The 25,824-nt window shown below is 42.0% G+C and overlaps 1 protein-coding gene across 1 annotated transcript in view; it reads left to right on the top strand.

The window, feature by feature from the left end:
* ttc27 (tetratricopeptide repeat domain 27) overlaps positions 1 to 25,824 on the top strand; it is a 140,949-nt gene that overhangs the window by 8,155 nt on the left and 106,970 nt on the right. Inside the window, exons 3-7 of the mRNA XM_071899853.2 lie at positions 118 to 247; positions 3,001 to 3,141; positions 6,739 to 6,841; positions 20,310 to 20,468; positions 20,874 to 21,013. Of these exons, the coding sequence (XP_071755954.1) occupies positions 118 to 247; positions 3,001 to 3,141; positions 6,739 to 6,841; positions 20,310 to 20,468; positions 20,874 to 21,013 (673 nt within the window). The remainder of the gene's footprint in view (positions 1 to 117; positions 248 to 3,000; positions 3,142 to 6,738; positions 6,842 to 20,309; positions 20,469 to 20,873; positions 21,014 to 25,824) is intronic.

Here is a 25,824-nt window from a genome sequence, read left to right as displayed (position 1 = left end):
TAGCCTCCTATCGGGGAGGGAAGCCACACGTTTCTCGCAGTGTGAATATTGCATCTATTCTCTTCAGTACTTCTTCGCAATCAGTCAAACGTGTGTCTTTTTTCCCTCCTTCTCAAGGGATGTGGCGGTGATGGTCCTGGCCGTCGCTTGCCTCCACATGTTTGTCCAGAGTAACTGGACCGGTCCCCCGGTGTCCCTCCATGTCCCTGACCTGCTGCCCCCTGCTCTTCTCTCCTCCCTCTCTGAGGTACAATACCATCTCATCATCACTTTTCTTCTACTTTTGTATTGTATATCATCAGTGACCTGCACAAAACTTGCATCACTTAGTTTCCAGAAAAGGTAAATTCACTGGAGAAAACTGTAGAAAAGCTTTTATGACCAAGCTGAACTACTGATATTGGATTGTTAATACTTGGTCATCAATGGCAATATCAACTAAGAATTTGATTGGAAAGTGATGGAAAATCAAATGAAAATGTATTTCCTCAATTCTTGAAAGGTTGTTAGATGTTGTAAGCAAGGCTTCAACAGGACATTGATATGCTACGCTATATATGCTATATGTTTACTCTGCGACCCCTGACATAACAAATGAATGAATGAATTGAATGAATGACTGATGAAAACATTGAAAACAAGGTGTGATACCATATACAGCATCTGTAACTGGAAACTCAGAAATGTCACAAATTGTTAGATTGCTGTTCTTGTAATCTTACTGTCTCAGATCTAGCTGTGTCTAGCGATTTGAACAATGCTGTGTTGCCTTACAGAACCTTTCTGCCTGATTAGAAGGTTTATGCATTCGAATATAATAAAGAGATTCCCATACCCACCTCTTTCACAGGTGCTGGACAAGGATTAAACTCAGTCTGTTTACAACACTTGTTCCACCAAACAAAATGTTTAGTTGCCTCTCGAAAGTCGGGTGGAAACATTATTTGGCACAAGGGTTAGACCAATATCGGTTTGCCAATATTGGCATTTTATTAAAAATTGAATACTGGCCTTTCATTAAAAATTGGATATTAGACAGTTAGTGTTCTCCACCTCTGATATGATGCAGTTTGATTGATTACACATTTATTGTATAACTGATCAATACTACACTTTTTGGCTTTAGGAATCCCTTAAACATAATCTAAAAGTATCTGTATGGCCTTCAAAAGCCCATATCAGTCAAACCCTATGTGTCACATTTAGCTTTTTTTGGTGCAGCAAAGTGTTTGTATTAAACAGATTTTTCTCTGCTGTTCATTCATTTACAGTTATTTGGGCCATGATAAGGATTGTTGTGTATCTGTGTGTGTGTGTGTGTGTGTGTGTGTGTGTGTGTACGCCCAGTCGCGAGGCGTTTGTTGCCGTCTGACAGTGTGATGAATGGCGGGAACAGGTGACCCCTTAGTGCCCTTTGCTCTGGGTAATGAGGCCGTATGGAGTCGGCCGAGCCACGGCAGAAGCAGAGAGAGCTGTATAGGCAGGCACGGGCGGAGCAGCGCCGAGTAATGAAGCATCTCTGGGGTCCCAATTACGCCGGGTCGAGGAGATCGCTTCCTCTCGGCACTGCGACACTGAGAGCCGTATAGTGCATTTCACACTGCCATTACACCAGAGGAGAGGGCCATTTCTTTTGTCGAGGAATTTCCTTCAGTGGTGATGATTTATCTGCACTGTCGCATGAAGGAGCCCGTCTTCTAAACGCAGGTCCTCCATACATGTATGATGGTACAGTCAAAAGGCAAAGCCGTTGTCATGTGAATTTAACTCATCTAGGGACTAGAGCACAAGAAAAAGTGAAATGTAATGGAAAATGGAATTCATATGAAGTTTTTTCCAACTTAAGTGAAAGCTGGCCATGGTGAAATAGATGATCACCGTGATGAAATTGGGTTGTGGCAGCAGCCAATAATAACAGGATATAGCAAAGAAAATAGAATATAAATAGGAATATACCAAATGGGGTCATATAAACATATGAAATTGGCAATTCCAACATTAAAACACATGACATGAAAGTATGAAAAGATACGGATTACAGCATGGGAAGGCGGTGCAAAATAGCAGCAATCAAATTTATTTACTTAGAAAAACGTGAATGAAAAATATGTATATGAGAATATACTAAGAAATATGAAATATGTGCAGTGTGAAATAAATTATAAATATATACAGTATATGTGCAATAGAGATGGGACAATATGTTTATCTCATGATACAATTCGATATGGAGTTCACGATTCGATACAACGTTACGATTTAACAAATAAAAGTTCAATATACAGTATTGTATGTATGTATACAGTATTGTATGTATGTATGTATATATATATATATATATATATCTCATCAAATATTCATTTTTCATCTGTAGATAATGTGTAAATGTGCAGATTTGCTTATGTGCATTGCTAGCTGTCTCCTTATTCAAAACTCTAGATGGAGAAATAGTCAATTGTGCAGGATATTTGAGCAGATGTGGTGATCAGTGGTGAAGAGGAATTACACAACATATTTTCATTCATTGTGGTGTTGATCCTAACTCTTAGCTGTTCAACTTTCTCTTCCAGGCCCGAATAGAGGCTTTGCACATCAGTCAACAATGTGTTTTTATGGAGTTTATCTCTTTGCATACAGGAAAACTCACTGTGCTTTTAGGTTTAAATTAACGAAGGAAGCCTCCATGCTTCCCTGGCGGAGGCTTTTATCCAAACCCTCTGTCTCTTTTTCTCCTCCTCTTTCCTAAACCCAGCTCCCTGATAGAGACCTATTCCTGGACACATACCCCCTCCCCCCCCCCACCACCACCACCACCATCATCACCACACACATACCCTTCCTTTGACTAGCATTTTCTAAACTGTCCACCACTCGCTTTCTGTCCTCTAGCTCCCCTCCCCCGACCAGCCTGCCCAATCTCAGAAAGCCAGAGAAACAGAAATCTTTGTCACTTGTCAGGAGAGATTACCTGGCCCAAACCTCCATATCTCTGTCTGCCAGCCCCAGGCCTTGACCGAGGCTCTCCACAGGAGCCTCCTCTTGGACGGGGAGTCGGTGTACAGCCTGGTGGCCAACCCCTTCCTCCTCCTCCTGGCCAGGGTCATCCTGATCAACTGCTCCTCGAAGATGGACAGCCTCCAGGTAAGACCGCAGCGCTAAAGCTCTCTCTATTTGTATCTGTCACAACTATCTCTCCCTTTAAAGGATTACATCAAGTTTTCAGGAGATAATTCCCTTGGTCAACTTAGCCGTGAGAACATAGACACCAAAATCATCTGTGTGTCCCCGGTAGATCATTGGCTCCAGTGCTCTGTGCAGAGTTTTTAGCATATACTATTTTTAGCAGACCTACAACCACTATTACTACTCCATTTGATGAGGCAGGCCTACAGTAAGTTTTGTATATTGGCAAAGAGAAAGGTTATAGAATTTTTTTGTTTAGTCATATAAAGGTGCAGTTTTTTCGCTGACCACTGTTTTTGACTGAGAACTAAATTATTACTGATGCATCGAATCTATTGTGTGGTTTTTGATGTCAGCTTGTTTGTTAACTAAGTTAGCTAGCTTACCATAGCATCTGGTCAGCTAACAATCACTGTCTTGTTGTAAACACATCTAATTTGCACACTAGCTAACATAGAAGCTAGCATAGTGGCATGTAGTTGCGTGATAACGGTGACATTAGTTACTTTGCTAAATTAGCTTCCTGGTTAGTTAGCTAGCTAACTAGTCGTATGTTAACATTAATATGTGTTGCTTTACTGATTTAGTCTCATGGCCAGTTGGCTAGCTAACAAAGCCAAAATCAGCTGTTCAGGTTAACTGAGCTGACTCTTCTCAAGCTACATCTTGGAATGTTTAGTAGAGACTAGGGCTGAAGATGAGACGGTTTGCTGTGTCACAGTAACCAACTTTTGGAAACAAATCTACCTCATCAGATCATTCACTTTTACTTATAAGTAGGGCTGCAACTAACGATTATTTTCATTGTCGATTAATCTGTCGATTATTTTCTCGATTAATCGATTAGTTGTTTGGTCTATAAAATGTCAGAAAATGGTGAAAAATGTCGATCAGTGTTTCCCAAAGCCCAAGATGACGTCCTCAAATGTCTTGTTTTGTCCACAACCCAAAGATATTCAGTTTACTGTCATAGAGGAGTAAAGAAACCAGAAAATATTCACATTTAATAAGCTGGAATCAGAGAATTTTGACTTATTTTTCTTAAAAAATTACTCGAACCGATTAATCGATTATCAAAATAGTTGGCGATTAATTTAATAGTTGACAACTAATCGATTAATCGTTGCAGCTCTACTTATAAGGTAAATGAATGGACCTACACTCATACCACAACAATGTTTTTCAGGTATCTCTCTTTTTCTACCTTGGTTTTTATATATTTAGACATTATTTATGCACCGCCAGTTCTCCAACGTCGGTCCTCCATGATGGCGTCAGATGTGTTTGACAGATTTGTGACGTGACAGCAAAGCCTCTGTTGTCTCTTGCCAGCTTGCTCATCAATCTAACGATTTGTTTATTCACCTATTCACATAGCCAAACCCTTGCTTTCTGCCTTTCTGCCTCCCTTGTCATTGCTCAGATTGGCATGTTGATAAATTAATTTTATTCCGGTTTTCTTGAGTGGAATGCAAAACAGAAAGATAAATGGGTTGATCGGTAACAAAATGAAAAGCTTACAAAATTAGCAATGTACATCAGTATTCCTGCATGAGGCAGGCTGGTACACGTGTACATATACTGATGTTACAGGTAGCCCAACGCATTAATGTTTCATTGGCCTAATGGGTGATATAACTACATATATATAGAAAGCCTGGGATATAGAGAAGGCCAGGGATGTATACATCTGTTAGGTGTGTGAGCGTGTCTGAATATGTTGAGTAGGTTTTGACTGATATGGGGTTTTGGAATGAGGCTGCTGATAGATAGATAGATAGATAGATAGATAGATAGATAGATAGATAGATAGATAGATAGATAAGGTCGGAGAAGTCCAGTCCAGTTTAGACCATGGGACACTAAAACACCCTGGATAATAACAATTTATGCATACTTGTGTGTAATCTGACGAAACTATCACATTAGAATCAATTCAGGTTAAGGGCTTCCCATTAACAACCAGTGTACTATTGATCAATTCTACATCAAATACGTAATCAATCAAAACTGGATCATATTCATCACATCAGAGGTTTACAATACTGACTGGACCAGATCTGATTTGTAATGAAAGGCCAATATCGGCTCCATATATTAGTCTAACCCTAGTGTTGAGTTTTAATACTTGACCCACACACACACTAGCATGTCCATTTGAATGAAGCTTTCCAGGTGAAACTGACTTTCTCCCGAAAGACGGTGAGTATAAAGAATCAGTCTCAGCCAGGGACCTCAGCTCCCTGCCATTCCATAGCCTTTTAAATGCTAATGAGCTATAGGGGAATTAATTACCAGCACCGTTTTCCACTAAGCATTGGGGAGTTGGGGCTGACTAGCTCAAGGACACGCTGTCTGCTGCCACTAACCACCACCACTCCTACCACATAAAGTTTTCCATCCATCCCCCCCTGTACACTTTGTTCATCCGTATTACACTCCACTCTGGCTGCCGCTCCCACCCCATCGCACAACAGCAAACGTGGAGGAGAAAGGGAAGCACCGCTCTTCTGCATACCACCTACTTCTGATGAGACAGGTGTGTGTGTGTGCGCGCTGACATGACGAATATGTGTGCGTACATGCTCATGTGAGCGCGTGTGTGTGTGTGTGTGCGCGCGCTGGAGGATATTGATTCTGTGAGACGGACAATTAGAGCTCCATGTGACCACGCGGCGGACCGGAGAGCGGGTCATCTTGCATTGGAAATGAGGCGGGAGATATCCTTCCTGACACGCAAATAGGCTTTTTACACGGTTCACCGCCGCTCTCCCCGATGCTGAATGAGTACAGGGGGGTTTTAAGGGGGGGAGAGGTGGTGGGGGGTAAGAGGAGAGAAAGCCCTTACATGGCTGCGAGCCGTTCATATTTTTTCCCCCCCTGCCACTTTGCGTTTGGGTCAGACGCGAGCCTGAAAAAGCGAAGGAGTTGGCTATTTTTAAGGCTTGGTCAGCACTTAGTCCCAGCTCGCTGTGGATGTTGGTGTTTTATTGGTGCTAAAGGGGCCTCAAGAGCAGCCTGTTATTTATTTAGGCCTACCTACACATTTTGACATGTACTCTCTGACCTCGCGGTATGTTGCGTATACGGTCATACTCTTTAACATGCTCTTTCTCATCGTTTTGGTCAGTTCTCAGCTCGCCAGCCCTCGCACCGGTCATGTAAATTTATGGGAATTTGATATATTCTCTGCTGCAGTCGGGGAATATCATTTTACAGCAATATAGCAGGATGCATCTTCCGACTTTTTCCACACAGTCATCGCATTAGATGGTAGTTTTCGGCCCAGCTGTAGTGCAAACCGGTGTTCACCCCTTTCGACATGCAAAACAACATTAAGTCGTGGAAGCACTCCAGCTAAATTATGGAAGGTCTTGGAAAAGTCATAGAATTTTACATCAGGGCCACAGGGGGACCCCAGGCTTACTCACCCCATCATCTGCTTATTTACTATTTCTGTTTGCATTCGGTTTACAGACTGAACAGTTTTGTCGTTTACTCTCACAAATTCTCACTTATTTCTTCTCTTCTTTGTTTGTGTGTGTGCTTGTGTAGCTACTACCCTGGTGGACCCTGCGCTACATAAACCTCCACCAGCAGATCTTGGAAGAGCGCTCTCCACAGCTCCTCAGCTTGGCCCAAAGCAGCATGGAGAAAGGTCTGTGGACACACACATACACATACAAATGCATGCCATTCACATCAGCTGTACCCATCTCATGAGTTTGATGGATAGATTGTGCCACAGTTGAGCCTCTCCACAAACACACACCAGGGTGGCTCCTTTTATTAAAAATCTTAATTTAATTTTAATTTTGTTTAACATTGCCTTTGGGTCTTAAATACAGTTTCAGATGTCTTAGAAATGTTGCTTTTTCTTTTCTGCTCTACTTTGATGACTCTTTTTGTGAGAAATCTCCCCAGGCACAGACCTATATTTTCATTAGGGATGGGACGATATATCGAAATATATCGCGATACAGAAACGTGACAATATGTATCGTGGGGCAGAAAAATGAATTGTGATATTAGCTCTATTTTATTCTGCTGTAGTAATCACAAATGAGATGGCTTGCCCATCACAATTTCACAAGCTCTCCATTGAAATTATATTATTTGCACTTTGTAATGACATTTTTAAATTGTTGTTTTCATTCTAGCAAGCCCACTGCCATCGCTAGAAAGATTTGTGGCTCAGAAATAAACAGCTGCATAGTCAGACTTTGTCGTCATTTAACCTTTATTACATCGTATCGTGGTTGTATCGAATCTTGAACCTCATATCGTGTATGGTAAGATAAACATATCGTCCCATCCCTAATTTTCATACTGGTACTGTTTCTTTGTTACTCTTCAGGTTTATTTTTTGGGCGAAATGGGTCTTAAATTTTCTTCAGCTAGGCATTAAAACTGTCTTAAAAAATTAAAAAAGTCTTAATTTTAACCTGTAGTCACTTAACGTGGCATACATCAAGATGACATTGTCACTGCTAATTTCTGATATGAATTAGGGTTATGAATGACGATTTGCTGATATACTGGGCCGATATTGGCCTATAGTATTAAAACTCTGCTATCGGCCAGTGTGTGTGTCGTCCACCGGCGATATGATGGATGTTCCTCTCTGATGCCAGCCCCCCGCATCCTGAGAAATCATTCCAGTGTGGTGTGGGAGTATTTTACTCAGCAGCTTCAGGGGTGTCAGTCTGTAAAACCTGGAATGAAAGCTGCCTTTAGTGTCCCATGCTGGTCTAAATGCTGTTTCAGAGGCTTTTCCACCCCATCTTTGGCCAGGAAAATTGTCAAATTTAAAGACATTGAACAACACAAAAGATTGTTATCTGCATCAGCCTTTAACAAAACATATTGGTTGAACTCTAACATGAATGTGTTACTCTGTGTGCTTCGTTTGTAAAATAAATAATCAACTTGCCATTAATTTGGCCCTTAATTTTTGCATTCCAAATGAACATCTGCCGCATAAAAACGCATCAATAGAGAATGTGATTATTGAAGTACGTCCAAACTCATACAAAAATGTATCGTGAAATTGAATGGACAGTCATCTGTGGAAGCCACAACAAGATTTACTGAGAAGCTGGACATGTAGAGAATGTTAGTTGATTGAATCAGCTGTTGTCACAATAACCAAAATTTGAATACTTGAATACAGAATTCAGTATTGAACTTTATAAACTCTCAGGGTCAGAAGGTCGGATGAAGGCGGCACCTGTCTCACTGAGGCGCTTGTCTCACCATCTCTGCCACATTGGTCTCTTCATAAGAGTTAGATGACCTAGTTGAGGACCAGTATATGTAAATGTACTGTGAAGAGGTGTGTGTGTGTGTGTGAACACACAGAGGAGAGTTTAGCTGGGAAATAATGCAGCTGCCATGTCTGAAGTGTGGTGTTTTGAAGAGGGCTGAAGTCACCGTGCTTCTGGCTGGCAGGTGATGATGAGGTGTGATACACTGAGCACTGAGAACACAGAGCCTGCCCCTGTCAGCCCTATGTGTGTGTGTGTGTGTGTGTATATGTGTGTTTTCTCTTGTACCTCTATCCTTGTGGGAACCAGTTTGAGCTTTAGACCTTCGCAGTGAGGACATTTTTGTCATTGTCATTTTGTCATTTCGGCTGGTCTTCACTTTTGCAAACGGACAGTTTACAATTAGGTTTTGGGTTTAGGATTCAGACAACAATCGAGCCAATCAGCGCCTTTGTGGGCGGGACTAAAGTTTGAACTGTTTGTGCGATGGTTTTTCATTGCAGTTTCAGCAGAATAGATTTGTTGAAATCACCCCCATAACCAACATATTGTCTGAATGAATAATGGAATGGTAACAAAATGGCCATTCAGTCTGGATATCAGGCTAGATTAAAAGTGCTATGAGATTTTTAGTGTCCCATAGCACAAAATGACCATATTATCTGTGGGGGTTGATAGGGTAGCTGATCAATACCAATGACTCAATTATTTGGCCAGGTGCTTAGATTTCTGCCTTTCAAAACTCACTTTCTGGCCCGTACTCTGTTTTGAAATAAAAACTCCTCACCCATTTGAAGACCCCCCCCCCCCCCCCCCCCCCCCCCTTTCCTAGACACACACACACACACACACACACACACAGACACACACGCACACACACATACATCCACAATCCACACATCCCTCACCTACTGGCATTTTGTGTCACAGAGTGTGTGCACAAGTTTGTGATTTCCTCCCTATGTGGAGGAAATGCATGTATGTGCACGTTTGTTCTGTGATAGTCAGAGGATGGATGGCCTCATAAGGGCCTTGCTGCTGTGTCGGCACGCGGCACCTAAAGTGGACATCTGTCCTGTAAATTGGAGTCTTCTTTCATTTGGCCGGGAAGTCCAGTAAGGGCGGTCAGCTTGGCGGGCTGTTGTAAAACAAAAGGTGGCCTACTGTTAATTTCCCTGACAGTCTCCCAAATAGCAGGATTCCGCTTAAGTAAAAGCTAGCCGTAAGCACTATTCTGTTTGCTTTATCTTTACGGAGCGTGGCCAGCGTCGCGCGGGACTCCTGATGAGCCCCCGGCGGCACAGTAAACGGGCAGATTCAAGACATCGAGGCAAGTGAGCACATAAAGCACTGAGTGGTGGACCTCCAAAACGCTTGTGCATCAGTGGGCGAAGGTGTTTGCTGTGTACTCACGGTGGTTCGGGTTTCAGACCAGCTCACAGTCAGTCTCGGTCTCAGCATATCATTTCACCGCAACATTCTAGGTTCCAATCTTGCCCAGGGTCTTTGTAGCATTTCATCCCCCTCTTTCTTCCAGTCTGTTATGTATAATTCAGAGCATGATTGGGTAGAAAAACAAAAACAGATTGGTTTTCTATGTTAATGTCAGTCACTGATATTTAAAGTAGAATGGAGATCTAAAGTTTGCTCAGCCATTTTAATGTCACCTCACCTTCGTCCCTTAGATATGGATGAAATATTACTGACACATCCTATCAAAAAATATTTAATTCATCCAAAAATATTACAAATCACAACACTATTTAAATGCAATTATTTATTCAGTATTTGCAGAGAAACTGCAACATTTTGGTCTCTGTTACTTTCCTCAGGCTGAAGTTTGACCATGTCAGACTTTTCTGGTTGGCCGCTGGCCATTGGCCAATCAGATAGAAGGGGGTGGAGAACAATGGTGTAGCAATGGCTAAGTTAGCACAACGTTTCTTAGCTTTAACAAAAAAAACAACAACTAAGAATAAGTATGTCACAATCAATCAGGTCAGGCAAATCAGTACTGTAACTTTTAACTTTTCAAAAGTGTTCACTGGCCCGTTAGGACTGTACTGGAGAGACAGTACCCAGGCAAGCGAGGTATATACAGCTCTACAGTGAAGCAATTGACTAGATTTTGGTCAGAATGGATCAGTATGATGGGAAAGTCAGATAGATTTTTATAAAGTCTGAACAGCAAAAAAAACACATGGAAACCAATATTTGCAAATCAGATTTAAGCCATATTTACAGAATGTGGTTTGAAATGCGATTCAAATTGGATTTCTACAGATGCGTCTCAGTCTGACCGCTCTGGCCACTCAAAACGCTTTTCAAACTGTCCTTTACGTCACTCGCATCACGACACATGAAAATGGAGAATGAAAACAACAGCCCCAGATGTTGTCTGCTGCACCACGACTATGGTCCTCTGGTGTGAAGGGAAAGATGATGCATCTCCATTCTGTATTTGCAGCTTTTTGTTTTGGTTCCGTACTTGAAAAACGAGCTAACTTAACACTGCCTGAACACACAAATCCCACCTGATCACTTGCAAATATCAGTGTGAACAGTCAGACAAAGCCATAGAGTCCAGGCTGGAATGATCCTTAAAATGAGCAGGGACTCTTGTCTTTGGAAGTTAAAAAATGAAAGAAATCTATTCTTCCCATCAGATGAAAACATGATTGAGGTGTATGATTCCATATCCCGTTTTAGCCGTGTTGAATCGTGCCGTCTACTGCGGAGGAAAAAGGAAAGATTAGCCAAGGTGTTTTGACAGCCACGGCGGCAGATGGGTAGACCACCTGAGGAGAGCTGCTCTTCCTGCACTTCCAGTTGTCTCCAACCACGACAGACGGCTGTTTTTTTTTTTCTTTTTCCATGACTCTGCTGTTCTGCCTTTCCCCACCCATCAGCATCTACGCTCCATTTGATCCAGCATTTTCAATAACTGCTCATTCTGTATTCTTCTCTCTTTCTCTTTTCTCTCAGTTTAGTCAGATTTGGAACATTTAGCATCAGAATTAAAGAGTGCAGTATTCATTTTTATGCTTTATTTTGTCATATAAGGATGTCGTCATGTTTTCTCACACCTTTTGTTCCCTCACCACCGAAACATTTCCTCCTTTTAGAAGTAAACCTCTTTTTGCGGTGTATTACTGTGTGTTCACCTGCCACGGCACTAATGGCAATTCCCCCTCCTTCTGAAGTCCTTTCAGTCGTTTGACATCTTCATCGGCTCTTGAACGCAGCTTGCTTGCTTTTGTATGTCTGGGTTGTCAGACTGCTTTTGAAATCGCTCTGGTATTCGGCTCTTACCTGGCTCAGTGTGCATCTGTCTACCATTTTTTGTCAGCATGTAGTAAATGACGCTAGAGAACTGTTTCGTCAAACACTACAATGCAAATCCATTAACCTCGAATAAGCCCTCGCTTCTAATGTCACTGGAGTAGTTTAAGAATGAGAACATAAATTTAAAGGCCTTTTGGAGTCTGAACTTGTGAGATGAGTACACAAGAAGGCCGGTCGGTCGTAATCCTCTTTGTTGGGGCAATCATCTATTGATTGATGTTATCTTCCAAACGGCACCGATAGCCAAATGCGAGGGAAGTGCTCTGCTTATGACTCCCTTCGAGGAGTTCACTGAAATCCACAGGACTTCACTGCTATTGATAAGTCCTATTCACTAAATGTATAACTCATGTGAAAAGCATGTGAAAAACACGATTTGTTTTCTGTCAGTCACTGATATTTAAAGTAGAACGGAGATCTAAAATTTGCGCAGACATTTTTGTCACCTCATATTTGTCCCTTAGGCACGGATGAAATATTACTGACACGTCCTATCAAAAAATATTGGTTAATTCCTCCAACAATATCAAAAATCTGGGTGCAACACTATTTAAATGCAATTATTTATTCATTATTTGCAGAGATTTCCATCAATAAACTCATGAAATACATCTTCAGAGCCTGTCCAAAAGACAAAGATATCATCAGTGATTCTAACCCAAATGTTTAAATTTAGAATTTGTGTGGATCGTTGTTTCCTCCAATCTACGCACAAATAAATTTGCATAAGAAGAGGCCATACTACTTCCCATAGTTGTCCCTTGTTTTTGTAGGTAATATTCAAACAGAAATAGTAAATAGTTTCTATGTAGTACAAAGTGTGCAAGTTCCAGTAAATAATAATGAATTTATTTATTTTATAATGAATACATTATAATATTAATATATATTCATTTATAATGAATACATTTTATAATGAATACATTTATTTCCTCTGATTTGTCTATGGGCCCTGTTGGCTATATATGCAATCATGTAACGCTGAGGATGGCGCTTGCAGCCGAAATGCTATGAGTCTTCCAGGTTTCATAGAAAAAAGCCTGACGTTCTGCTCAGTATTGACTTGAAGTGGTTTTTCACTTTCTTCTTTTGAAGGCGATGTGATATTGCGGCGCTTGTGCTTCAGAGGCTGCGAGGTGCCACCTAACGCTGATTCATCTCACCCTCTGAACACGAATGGGGACGCAGTGAGGAATATGAGAAAATACAAGAGGACGCACGAGGAATACTTTAAATGAAAGTACCCGGAAAGTGATGGATGGGTGGCAGTAAAAATGCAAGAGGGGATGATCGCAGGAAGGAGGAAAGGCTGAAACTGAGCTGGAGAGAACAAGATCAATGTATGGAAATGGAGAGATGGACGGCTGTTGATTTGAAGGGGTACAGAGACGGTGAAAAGAGTTGTATTTCGTGCAACAAGGGAAGGTTTGCGAAAGGATGGAGAAATGTGGGGATGGGTATAGCAATCCCAAGCATGCATATGCCATATTTTACACAGAGAAACGTATCCAAACCCCTGCTCACTGCATGCTTATTCATGAGCTATTAGGCTCTAACCATGTCTACCACTGTACTCCGTTAGTTGGAAATCCATCACTGAGAACTGGGCTAGATTCTACACGGGTGATAGCATGTGTGCGTATATGTGAGTGTGTATGGGTCTACAAGTCTCTCTCCCTGCCTCCCCGTGCTCTTTCTTCCCTTCCACTCTCTCACACACTTCTTTCACTTTGCCTCTCGAATATATGCCTGAGAGTGTGAGCTTTCGGTGTGTAAGTGTGTGTCTTCGGTGCTACATAACAACCCGCATTTGCATGGGAACACGGCACCTCGGCTGGCACCTCTGCATTTCTTCCTCGGCTCCTGACGGCAGCGGTGAGGGGGCAGATCCTCCGCTGCCACCGGCTCATTCTGATGGGCAGGCTCATTCACGCTCCGGGATGGATGGAGGGAGGGAGGTAATTAGGCTAGCGGAGAAGCGGAATGTCAGGCGAGTGAGAGTCTCTCCCCTCCTTCCCTCCCTTCCTTCCCACTCCATCGCTCAGAAAGAAAGTTGGCTCATACCTGTACCAGCCATCTTGCCTAATCACACCATAGGAGACCAACAGCCCAGATCCATATAGAAGAGTCTGGAGAGGCCCGGCGAAGCTTCTCGGCCTCACTTCCATGCCGCCTCGCATTACTTGGATCAGTTTGATTACTTCAAAAATAAGCGGTGAAATTGGTGTGATGACATGCCAGCAGGTTTCATGCCACCAGTTGGCGCAACAGAAAGCAGGGAGACCGACCCAACCATTATGATTTGGTTGACATGTAGTTCCATTATGACTAGTGGTTTTGGTTGACATCTTTCTATAGTCCAGCCATTCTGATGTGGTTCTGGTTGACATCTTTCTATAGTCCAGCCATTCTGATGTGGTTCTGGTTGACATCTTTCTATAGTCCAGCCATTCTGATGTGGTTCTGGTTGACATCTTTCTATAGTCCAGCCATTCTGATGTGGTTCTGGTTGACATCTTTCTATAGTTCAGCCATTATGATTAGTGGTTCTGGTTGACATCTTTCTATAGTTCAGCCATTATGATTAGTAGTTTTGGTTGACATCTTTCTCTTGTCCCATTATGATTAGTGGTTTTGGTTGACATCTTTCTTGACTTCTTTTTAAGCAAGCCCCTACTTCTAGTGGCGCACTTTTATGTGTTGAGTTTGCCGTATGTCGTCCTTTTTGGCGTATGTCGTCCTTTTTTGGGGGCAAAGTTGTGCATGTCATGTATAGCTGTCATTGGACTGATCCAATTGGGGTTGGCCAGCATCGAGATAATTGGCCGTCAATTGGCCAGTCTCAATTGTGATTGGCCATGTTATGGGCAGATGCCTTGTCGTTGCTGGCTGTTTGAAAGAGGGAAGGGAATTAGTCACACTGAAGTTTCTGGTTTCTGACTGTAGTTTGGTGCAGTTTTTAACTGACCAATCAGAGACAATATTCCCCCCCATGTATCTCCTCTTCAAGTGGCAGAGACAACAAAATGGAGAAAGGACTGAGCCAACTTTCAAGACATCCCCAGTCACATTTCCTTGTCTTAATGTCCATCCAGTTAATTGAACTTTAGCAGCTGAGGCTATGTGAAGAGGTTGGCAAATTGTTGCTTTGACTCTAGCCACCACAGGGAAAGAAGCCATTTAGCTTTGTTCTTCTTTTAGCTCTGTTTTGGCTGAACGTAGGGTCAAAATGTGCTCTTTATAGCCACAGACACCTCTCCTACTTTGCTGTTACGCAGTGTCATTGATGCCTCTGTCAACCCTCTGTCAACCCTGTCAGTGTGCCCCCCCCCCCACCAATTGGCTTCGCTGATATCTGCTTTTATTCCTTGGCAAATAAGAGGCAGCGGGGCTCCGCGTTGCCTGAGGGAAGGGGGCGGAGGACAAGGCTTTAATGGGGAATATTATCCCCTGTCTTTTATGTAACCACAATGCAGTAAGTCAGCCCTTCCCCTCTCTTCAAGGATAGCCTTAATAGGTTAATCATCAGTGGTGTGTTTCGCTAGCGAGGGGATAATGAGGAGGATGGTTGTAGTTGATGGCTCTGTGTGTGTGTGTGGGGCGGTCGATAGCCGCTGGTACTGCACTGCTTTTCACTGCTAAGCCTCGTCCTACCAGCAGAGGAAGGGAGGTCTGTTTTCATTGTGTGGCAACTAGAGGTTTCATTTTACGTAGTTCACACATACACACACACACACACACACACACACAACTACGCATAAGGTAGAAAACTAACACTTACAGGTATGCCCACACTGAGACGCATGCACACACACACACACACACACAGTAGTAGAATATCTACCAGCTATTCCCACACACATAGAAAGATAATATAGAGAATATAAATCTACCAATTGTCCTCACTGCAAAGGTTTACATGGCTCACAATGTCAACCACGTAAACACGCACATGTACACACACTCACACAAACACACTCATTTGTACACACACATAGACCCACATACACACAACTACCACGTCTGCCCACAACAGTGTTTCCAGGGTTGGTGTGATTTGATTGAGGCCAAGCAGCAGTGCCAGTGACTTCAGTAGCAGCTAAGGTCCATATACATCAGCCAATCAGGGCTGGCGATAGGCAGCAGTTGGTGATCATGGCCAGCCTTCCCATTAGGCACTGCTGATACCGGTGCTGGGCTCAGAATAAATAGAAGAACTGGGTAGTTAGCATGAGCAGTGATAGCCACCGTGGCAGAACAGACAAAGAAAAGAGCGCCACCTACAGAAACTCAAACTTCATCAACAGACAATCCAAGGAAAAAGACGTCACAGTACTGGACACACTGTTTGATTGACAGGTGATCTCTGGGAAATGCAGTGCAAAATCACCACAGCAATGACAACCACTTCAACAGAGGTTCTTTTAACAGAGATTCTAGTTGGGCTGTTCATTTGAGCTTTCAATTTGGACCTGTTTTTTAAAACTAAATTCTCATGCTATTCAATCTTGCTTTCTGGAATCTGGATGGAACTGTCTGCTGCCTGGCAGAATTAGTTCATTGAACCTTCTATCAAGAACTACTGGGAGTTATCAGAGCCATAGTCATCAGTGGCAAAACTCTCTTTAAATAGCAATGAGCAGTGTTGGCTATCTGTTAATCTCTTCTGACGGGCTTCTATTGAAATGGAAGAGTCCAAGTGAAAAAAGCGATTCTGATTTGCTGTTTCCAAAATAAGCAGATCCATTATTGTTAGTCTTGTCAGCCCATTGTTGGTGCACAGATCAATGTTCAGAAGCTTTCAGAACTAAGGTTTACAGTTAGTACCATTTCCTGCTTGACTGGGTTTTCTTTACTTTTTACTATGTATTGCCTACTTGTGGTCTTATTTGTCACCCTGCTTTATTTAAAAAAAAAAAAAAGCCAGCTTTACCATGTACTCCACAATTGTTTTAAGTTCATTGCAAGTCTTTTTCATGTTTGGCGGCTGTTTGCTCATCCTTTCCACTCTCGCCAAGTGATGGATGACAGAGCAGTACTCTGACACCTAATAGAGGTGTCACACCCCCACCCCACCCCACCCCACACACACACGTCCAAGCATTGCTGTCATGTGTTTAACCTGGTTTAGTACCAAAAGGTGCTTCCTTGCTCCTCACACACATAGCACCCTGAGGTTTGGTTCACACCAGAAGCAGAGTTTAGTTACAAAATGTGATGACAACTATTTTGATAAAGCAACTCAGTCTTACAAAATAGCTATGTTTACATGCACATCAATCATGCGATTATAATGCGATAAAGGCAATAATGCGAGTAAGCCAGAACCCATGTAAACACCATACTCTTATGTTAATGCGACTCTGCTCATAGTCGAAGTAAGAATAATCGCAGTAAGATATGTGGAATTCTCCGATCTTAATTGTATTAATAGACACCAGTTAGGACATACAGTATATACACCATAGTCGCATTTCTTGAACTATGACCGATTTAAGTGTGCGTCCAGCTCACCATGTTATGCGAAGGTAAAACGGGGTATAATCAGTTGTATTTTAATAAAGAGGAAATGGAACCACTGGCCAGGTTTATTTAATTTTTTTCTTGAGGGGTTTGGAGAACTGATTTTTGAGGCGCATGGTTACCATGAGGAGCATGAGAAGCATGAACGCCAAGGTACATGGATGGCACATCTGTGTTCATATGGACCTTGCACGTGTCTAGCCGCACGGAACCAGGCATTAGTCATATACCGCTCCACTTGGAGGGACTTGTGCTCGGTCTGCCCTTCATGCTTGCTTTCACCGTGCCATTGAGCCACAGTGCACTGGAGAAATGCAATCAGTTTATTAGCCATTGTTTACATTCAGTAGAATAATAGTGTTTGATTAATTGGTTTAGTCAATATTTTGCGCCACACAGTGCGCTAATTTCCATCCCCACACATAAACAAGAACCTATTTACTTCTTCATTGTTGGGACCGACCACCGGGGTCATTATTAGGGGACATTTAAGATTGTTCATTTAATTATTGCTGACCTTTTTAAGAGCTTTGGAACGTGGCTCGTAGGATTTTATTGTACGGAGGGGGGCGGGCGTGTTTGTAAGAGCGCATTCCATTGTGCGATGGCTAATGGAGTGTGAAGGGTGAAAGGGCTCTGCAGGCTACGAAACAAACAGCCCGATCTATATTCCAGAGGAGCAGCTGGCGAAAGAGACCACACAATCCTTTTTACGGGGGTACGTGAGGAGAGAGGCGAGGGCGATGCCGCAAAAAGCATGCAGATGTGGAGATGTTGGAGAAGTGCTTTTTTCATTTTTTTTTCTTTTGTTTCGTAGCCCTTGGTAGGTTCTGTTTTTTTGTTGTTGGTTTTTTTGTCGACAAATACGGATATGAATAAAAGATGACAAGACATCGACTTTGAGTGTTTCTCCTCTCCGCATGTGTATTAGCTTGTTTTCATCACGGCACAATGCTCCTTGAGAATGAAAAAGAGTTGATATTGATTCAAACAATGCTCAGACAGCGGGCCTCATAAAGGCATTGCTACAACCCTATCAACTAAATGCATGTGGGCTTTGCGCTGTTGCAAAATATTTTTGTGAAAGTTCACTTTCAAACTTGCACTTACAGTTGGTCACATTAAGTTTGACCCACATGCATGTCCAGATGAATACAGAACAAGGTTAATACAATATACCAAACAGGTTGGACATTGTGTCGCTAAACATTTTATTTCCTGATGTTCTTTTTGTTCATAATAGTTTCATAACTTTCAATTGCTATGTTCAGTCAGAACAAGGCTGTTATTGACAGCTTCTTGCTTCTGTTTTTGGTTGTGAAATTGGTCTTAAATCTAATTCTGGGTAGCAGTAAAAGGTAAAAAAGTAAAAAATTTGGCTCTCTGAAACATATAGTCTCATCCTCTTTGCTAGTGTCAAGGTGCATCCTATCTGTACTTTTTCCAACTCTGGGAGAAGACTGTTTTTTTTTGTTTTTTTGGTAATGTGTGTTTTCCTCCACTTCCCCTAGACATGTCACAATACCGCAAGAAGCTTGTTTCCCCCGGTGTGAAATGGCCGGTGGTGAAGGTGACACCGAGCCAATGGGAGTAAATCTCTCTCTCCTTTCTTGCCGCGGGGCCCCATCAGCCCCGGCCTCAACCACGGCCGCTTCATTAATGTTAAATGGGGAGGAGAGCGTATGACTGCCGATCATGAATTATACACTTTCTCCCCGTTCCTTTTTCTCCTACCGGTTTCAGCCGGGGATAATCTCTCCGTGACAGGGCCTTCGACGAGACCGAACTAATAATCAAATCGGATGAAAAGAGAGCGAGAGCGAGCCAGAAAGCTTAGACAGAGAGATGAGAGACCAAGCCGAAACACTACACCTTTCATCCTCCCCTGCCGCCACCTCCCTGCTCTGCTTGTCTTTTTAATGTGTCGCCTCAAGGTCTCTGTTCTTTGGGACGGGGCTGTGAACAGTGCAGAAGTACAAGGTTCACAAGGATGGTGATTTGGGGATGACATGTCTTGTCCATTTCTCTGAAATTTGCTCACATCGTTACTGCTGAATTACAAAGATGTTCATTTTCTTCTTGAAACGCTTACTGGAAAAGCAACTTGGTTCATGGGTCATTTTATTCTGACCGATTCTGGTTGTCTCTATGCAGTGGTCTCTCGCAGCTCCAAAGTTCTGACCAAGTTTGACAAAGTGACTGTTTTTGAGACATTTATTCCTGTCGTCTTTCAAATAAAAGTTGTAGAGAACTGGGAAACTTTACAGCTGTAGATCAACTTCTTGAACATTTCGCACTTGCCAGGCGGAACTGTTGTTCATGATGCTCAACTAAATCACATCGGTAGGGAAACGAGGAAGAGAGGTCATCTGATTTGCTGTTGACGACTGATGACATAAAGTTTTCTTGGCCAACAAGCTTGATGACCATCCACTTTAGGCTTGGGCCGATATTTGATATGAGCAAATATTGCGATATTCACAAAATATCGCGATATTTCCCGCAATATTGAATATGCCAAAAAAAAACAACAAAACAAAATGATCCTCACCCCTCCCGGCCATGGCAGCATGTGTTGCTTAGATCACAATTGTACAAGCTTTTAAACTTATAAACCTATAATCTACTAGTGGTAGGATAGTAAAAAAAAACAAAAGTAATCATACTTGAAGTGAAAAATTTGTCTTTTTAATTAAAAGTGGGTTCCCTTTTCCACAATCAGCCCGTTTTTCTGGAAATAGCAGGAATGAGCAAATTCCAAATGGCCATTGTTTCCTCCAATGCTTGAATAGTAGATCCGATTTCTAGGCTTGATGTTATTTGGAAGAAATAAAATAAAATAGGCTGCCCCCCAAAAAACCAAGAAGAAGAAGAAGAAGAAACAAAAACAACGTTTCTGTGGTTGCTCAGCTCTAAAAATGAATTCTGGTGACTTGTTGATCGTATGGCTTGCAGCGTGAAAGCACAGTTCTTGTCTCTCTCCTTTCACAGTGCTGAAATGCGAGTCTCTGTTCTCGGACCATCGAAACCTGGCCATTCAGTTCCACCTGGAGTGTGTCTACACGAGCCTGACCTACTATGAGTACCAGCCAGCCAAGGAACACATCCAGAAGGCCAAGGAGTTCTCTGGACTGGAGACGAACATGACCGGTAGGTACTACTGTGTCAAGAGTATTACCTGGTCTAGGAGAACTGTTTGGTTTACTGGTTGATTGGTTGATTGATTGATCGACTGAGCAGCAAACAGACCTCATCAGATGCAAGTCAACCCACAGGAGGAAGTTGGTACCTTTACAGTCAGCAGGAATCAACAGTGATAAGGTATAATGGTGGATGAGAATTAAGGTTAGACCAGTATATTGGTTTGCTGATATATCAGGCTGATTTTGGGCTTTTATTTAAAATTGGCTATGGTCTAGTCAGTGTTGTCCACTTCCGATATCATGGATATGATATAGTTTGTGTGATTACATATTTATTGTATGATTGAGTAGTGATGGTAGTTGCAGGAATGTAGATGGATTAAAGGTAACTGGTGGTGTCTGGTCCGTCCAGGTGCCCTTGGCAAACGAACCCACTTCCAGCAAAACTTCTTGGCTCAGCTCATCCTGGAGGTCCGCCGGAAGGAGGACCAGCCAGGCCTGACTGACGGTGACCCGAGTCCCTCCCCCACCCCACTGGCCTGCCTGCCTAAGGTATGAGCTTTCGTTCATCCTGCTCTTCCCACCATCCTAGTGTATTTAAAGGCTGGTGGCCGGTGCCTAGTATAACCACAGTCTTCTACAGTCCATCTTTGGTTAGTAAAGATCTGGCCCTGATCCAACACTTTGGCATCACCTTAACCTTTTCTACTGCCCACATCTCATCCATTAGGGGCAAATAATTTGTAATACCCATTGTCATCAGCAGAGGGGGACGTCCTCCTCTGGACCATTAATTTCATGCAGGAGGTATCTCAAGCTCATTTTGACTGTTGGCTCAATGGACTTTCCATACACTTCAGTTCACTGTATCTCCAGCTCCCTCTTCTCTTTTAAAATCAATGGAGGGAATTTTATTGTGCATTCTTGACGGTCTACTTGGTCCATTTGTAAGGTCAGGCATAGTCTGTGTCCTTGCCAGGGTTTAAGCTTCAGCAACTTATTTTGGTAATGCTGGACAGTGAAATACTTTCAAATTTTAATAGAAAGAAGATCTTTTGGAGCCTCTTGGAGCCTGTTTGCTTTTAAAGCTTTTGCTAAAAAACTCTTTTGCGTATTGAATGTCTTACTAACTCTTTATGGAGAGATGGTAGGTTGACTTGAGTAGCGTCTGTCTGTATTTGATTCTGTGATGGCACTGAACAGACAGAAGTTCTTTAATCATAAGGATAGCTCAGAACTTTTGCTCTTTTCTATCCTGGGGATACTGGAAGTGGGCAGAGGTGGGCAAGCTGGCAGATGGGCTCATTTACATAAAATAAATCAATCAATTTAGAAATAGGAAAAATTGAACATAGGACTATTAACTTTAAATAGGTAGTGAGTTTCACCTCACTACCTATCGAAGAGGGGAGTAGAAGTTTCTGTATTTCAAAAAAGTAGTGAGGGTAAATCATGATGTAATATCATGTTAGTAGACATGACGACATGAAGCAATCTACACAACCTTCTGATGATATCTAGTGATTTTCCCACCTTGTTGCATATTGAATTAATGTACATAGTTTTCCAACTTGGATTTTAATCTACCAACTACTGCAAGGAATTTGAGTAATTTCTACTCCAATAACAAATAATTTTGTATCTTCCTTACAGTATTTTTTATTTTGATTTGTAAATATAATGAAGTTTGGCTTTTTAATATTCAGTGATACATTTAGTTGAAATCATGTTGAGATACTAACCATTACCTCATTGGCTATTAGTGATTGGAAATTTGTGTGAGATTAAACCAAATTGGTATTATCAGCAAGTAGTATGGGAAGAATGCATTTATAGGTTAATGCAAGGTCATTGATGTAGATGAGGAATAAGAGAGGCCCTAGAATAGATCCTTGTGGCACCCCACGTCATGCTGGCTTTGTTGGAACCCCAGCCATTTGCTGTGACATACTGCTCCCTCTCATTCACATAGCTGTGTAACCATTTTAATGTATGATCATGGAAGCCATTGTGTTTTAGTCAAGATAATAAGGTATCAAGATTACTACTATGTCAACAGAAATAGTAGAAAATAATAAAATAAACAATAAAAACCATAGACAATAAATAGGCGTAATTATAGGATTGTATAAGCTAGGGCTGGGTATCGCCACTGATTTCCTGAATCGATTCGATTCCGATTCACAAGGTCCCGATTCGATTCGATTTCCGATTCGATTCAATATCGATTCGGTTAGGGATATTTCAGTTACAATATCAATTTTGCTTGGATATGAAAGAGATTCTCAGAGAACTAATGCTGTAAATTGTACAAGGAACCCTCTAACCTGGTGCATTATTAAAAATATTAATGTTTACATTAAGAATTGACCCCAAAGCAGTTACATTAATGTACTTTTTATTTAACATGACCAACACACTACAGCAGTCAACACAATATAGTGCAAGCAGGGGGTTCCCCAAATTTTTGAGTAGCCAGCCAGATGGGAAAAGTAGCCGGCTAAGGGATGTTTGCGATGGCAAGATACATTTTTCCGGTGATGCATTTTTACCGAATTAATAAACAAACCTTAAATATGTTTATGAAAGCATGACTTAAAATAACATAAACATTTTTATTACAGGATCAATGCTCAATTGAAAAATAAACTGATTATGTTTTTTAATTGTGAATGTTTAATGTACTTTCTTCAGTCAGTGCAGAAGAAATAAGTAGTCTAAAACAAAAATATTATTACAAATAGTAATAAATATAATACCAAAGTGCATATTATAGTCTTCTCAGAGCAAGACTAGATCTCTCTCCTGAGTACTACTGCACTCACAGAACTGAGATCCAATAATGATGGAAACATAAATCAGTTTAAATAATGATTTTACATGGTCATGGTAATGAAGCCCCTAAAATGATCTCCTCAGCTAAGGCCTTGTATTTAGCGTTATACAGTAGTTTCAGCTGTAACACTTCAGTTGAGTCCGTCGTTACCATGGCAACCGTTCGCTGCGCGTTGCGCAGAAGCTCGGCAGAGATCGTTATTATTTTGAAACATCTAAAAAAACGCACAACTCCCCTTGCAATTTCACGCACAGTTCAGTTATTAAGGAGAGTGACAACCGCATTCTATAACCAAACTCACTACCTGAAAAATTCAGGTACTGATACTGAATTCCAGTTCTGCGGCCTTCAGCCCACATGTTGCTGTTAAAAGTATGAAGTTCCTGCGATGGAAAAAGAGAATATGACGCCGCTGTCAATGGCGGTTTATTAAGATCTTATGGATAAACTGACGCCTCTGGTTACTGGTGTTACTGGTGTCAAATAAACTGAAAATACAGGCGATGGTAGCCGCCATATTGGTCTGAAGTAAACGTTACTATGGTTACAGACATTATTTCCAGCCATCGTGAGATCGGACATGCGCAGTCACTCTCATTCAAAAATTCTGTTGTCCCCACCAAATTCTGGTAGTGTGAACATTTAGTGACATTCAGTTATAAAAGCAGCCGGCCAGACAGATGTGAGTAGATGGCTAAATAGCCGGCAGCCGGCGCTAGCAAGTTGTGCAACTCTACAGACTCTACAGGCATATATTGGGCATATATTAAAAGATCGATCTCGGGATTTTATGAATCGATATCGGATCATTCAAATGAAGATCGATTTGAATCAGAAAATCGATTTTTTTAAACCCAGCCCTAGTATAAGCCCTAATATATACTGCTGACATTTTCAACACATTAAGTAGCCTACTGTAAAAGTGGGTATCGGAAAGAAATGGATTACTAATATTTGTCTTCTTCTCTCAAGAAGAACAAACGCTTATAATGAATAAATGTCAGTATTAGAAAACATTACAGCAAAAAGTAACATTTTTTTCTGCTACTGGAGGAACTGCCCGTCATTAGGACACAGTTGGGCATATTTCTATTGATAACATAATTTGTGGAAAAGTAACATGTTTGCCTACCCCTGGTGGAAAAGTATGAATTTGTTTTGTTTTGTCTTTGGCTCTGGCTATACGTCAGTTATAATAGGGCCACTTCATCAATACTAGATGTCCATTTTTGATAATGGAATAGCAAATAAACGCTCCCAAATGGCCTCTACTTTCCCTTGCTCCCACCTCTCCTCCACTCCATTCCTCCCCTCGTCTCTCCCAAGTTACTTCCTGGTCAGAGAGGAAGTATTAGTGAAAAAGTTTTGGGATGCACCCCTGGTCACCAGGTGATTGGCCAGCCCACCCGCAAAGTGCCTGTCCACGTTGGAAACAGCTTGGCACCCAGAAGAGTCACTGAGAGGAAACAAACTACTGGTCTATTAGCTGTGCTGGAATCACAACACACACACACACACCCCTACCTTCTCTCTTATTCCCCCTGCCCATTTTTGCCTTCTCTGACACACACTAAGAGACACACACTTGCACTCACACAATTTCATGTACAATTACACAAAGTACACACTAGCATCCACCCACTGTCACTCATGCACAAATAGACACACATTCGCGCACTTGCACAATTGTACACACACATATACGTACACAGACAGACATGTACGTACACAGACACGCACCCATTCACACACACATACGTGCTACCTGTTGGTCCACATCGTCTCCACTCAGCGCTGCGAGGCTCCTCATCCGCTGGCTGCCTGATCCAACCAGACTCCTCTCAGGCCACATTTTCTTTCAGCCTCTTTGTTCCAAATCCAGTGAGGCGCCGAGCCACACTACAAGGTCACACAGCAATGTGATGTCAGGCTAGGGATGTCTATACTTAAGACTCCCCCTTCCTTATCTTTTATCATGATTGCGGATGTGCACATGCTTATTTTGTCATGTTCGACTGTTCACTGCGTGGTCTATACCAATGTTCAAATATTCAGTGCGTGCCCAAAACAATGCCAGAAACAGGTGGAGAAGTCCTCTAGTGCCTGGTCTACACCACAGCTCTTTGAGTGCTCATTTCAACAGTTCAGTCCCACAATTCATTGTCCTCCACACAATAAATGGATGGATGGTGGGGTGGATAGTGCAAATCGATTCCACTCCCTCTGTAACTTAAACTAAGCAGAACTTGTCTGCGCTCTTTGTCGTAATTTACTTTCTCTGGTGTTCATGCCATTCATCCCTCATCCCATATGTTGAGGAGGCATTCCACCTCGCCTCATCTTGACTCCAAGTTCGTCCTGTTTTGTTTTGTTCATCTTGTTATGCTCAGAGAATAAGTAACTGCTGGCTATCAGATGTCAACATCTGTCTCCTTTCACCTATAAACCTATTTCCTGTAGTTTATTCCTGTACAGTTTGCTTAGAGGAGAACGAAGACGGGCAATTTCAGGTGTCTCGGTATGATTA

The sequence above is a fragment of the Centroberyx gerrardi genome, chromosome 15 (assembly GCF_048128805.1).
Source record: "Centroberyx gerrardi isolate f3 chromosome 15, fCenGer3.hap1.cur.20231027, whole genome shotgun sequence".
Taxonomy (NCBI): domain Eukaryota; kingdom Metazoa; phylum Chordata; class Actinopteri; order Beryciformes; family Berycidae; genus Centroberyx; species Centroberyx gerrardi.
The sequence above is the reverse complement of the archived record's forward strand: the minus strand, read 5'-3'. Positions and strand labels throughout refer to the sequence as shown.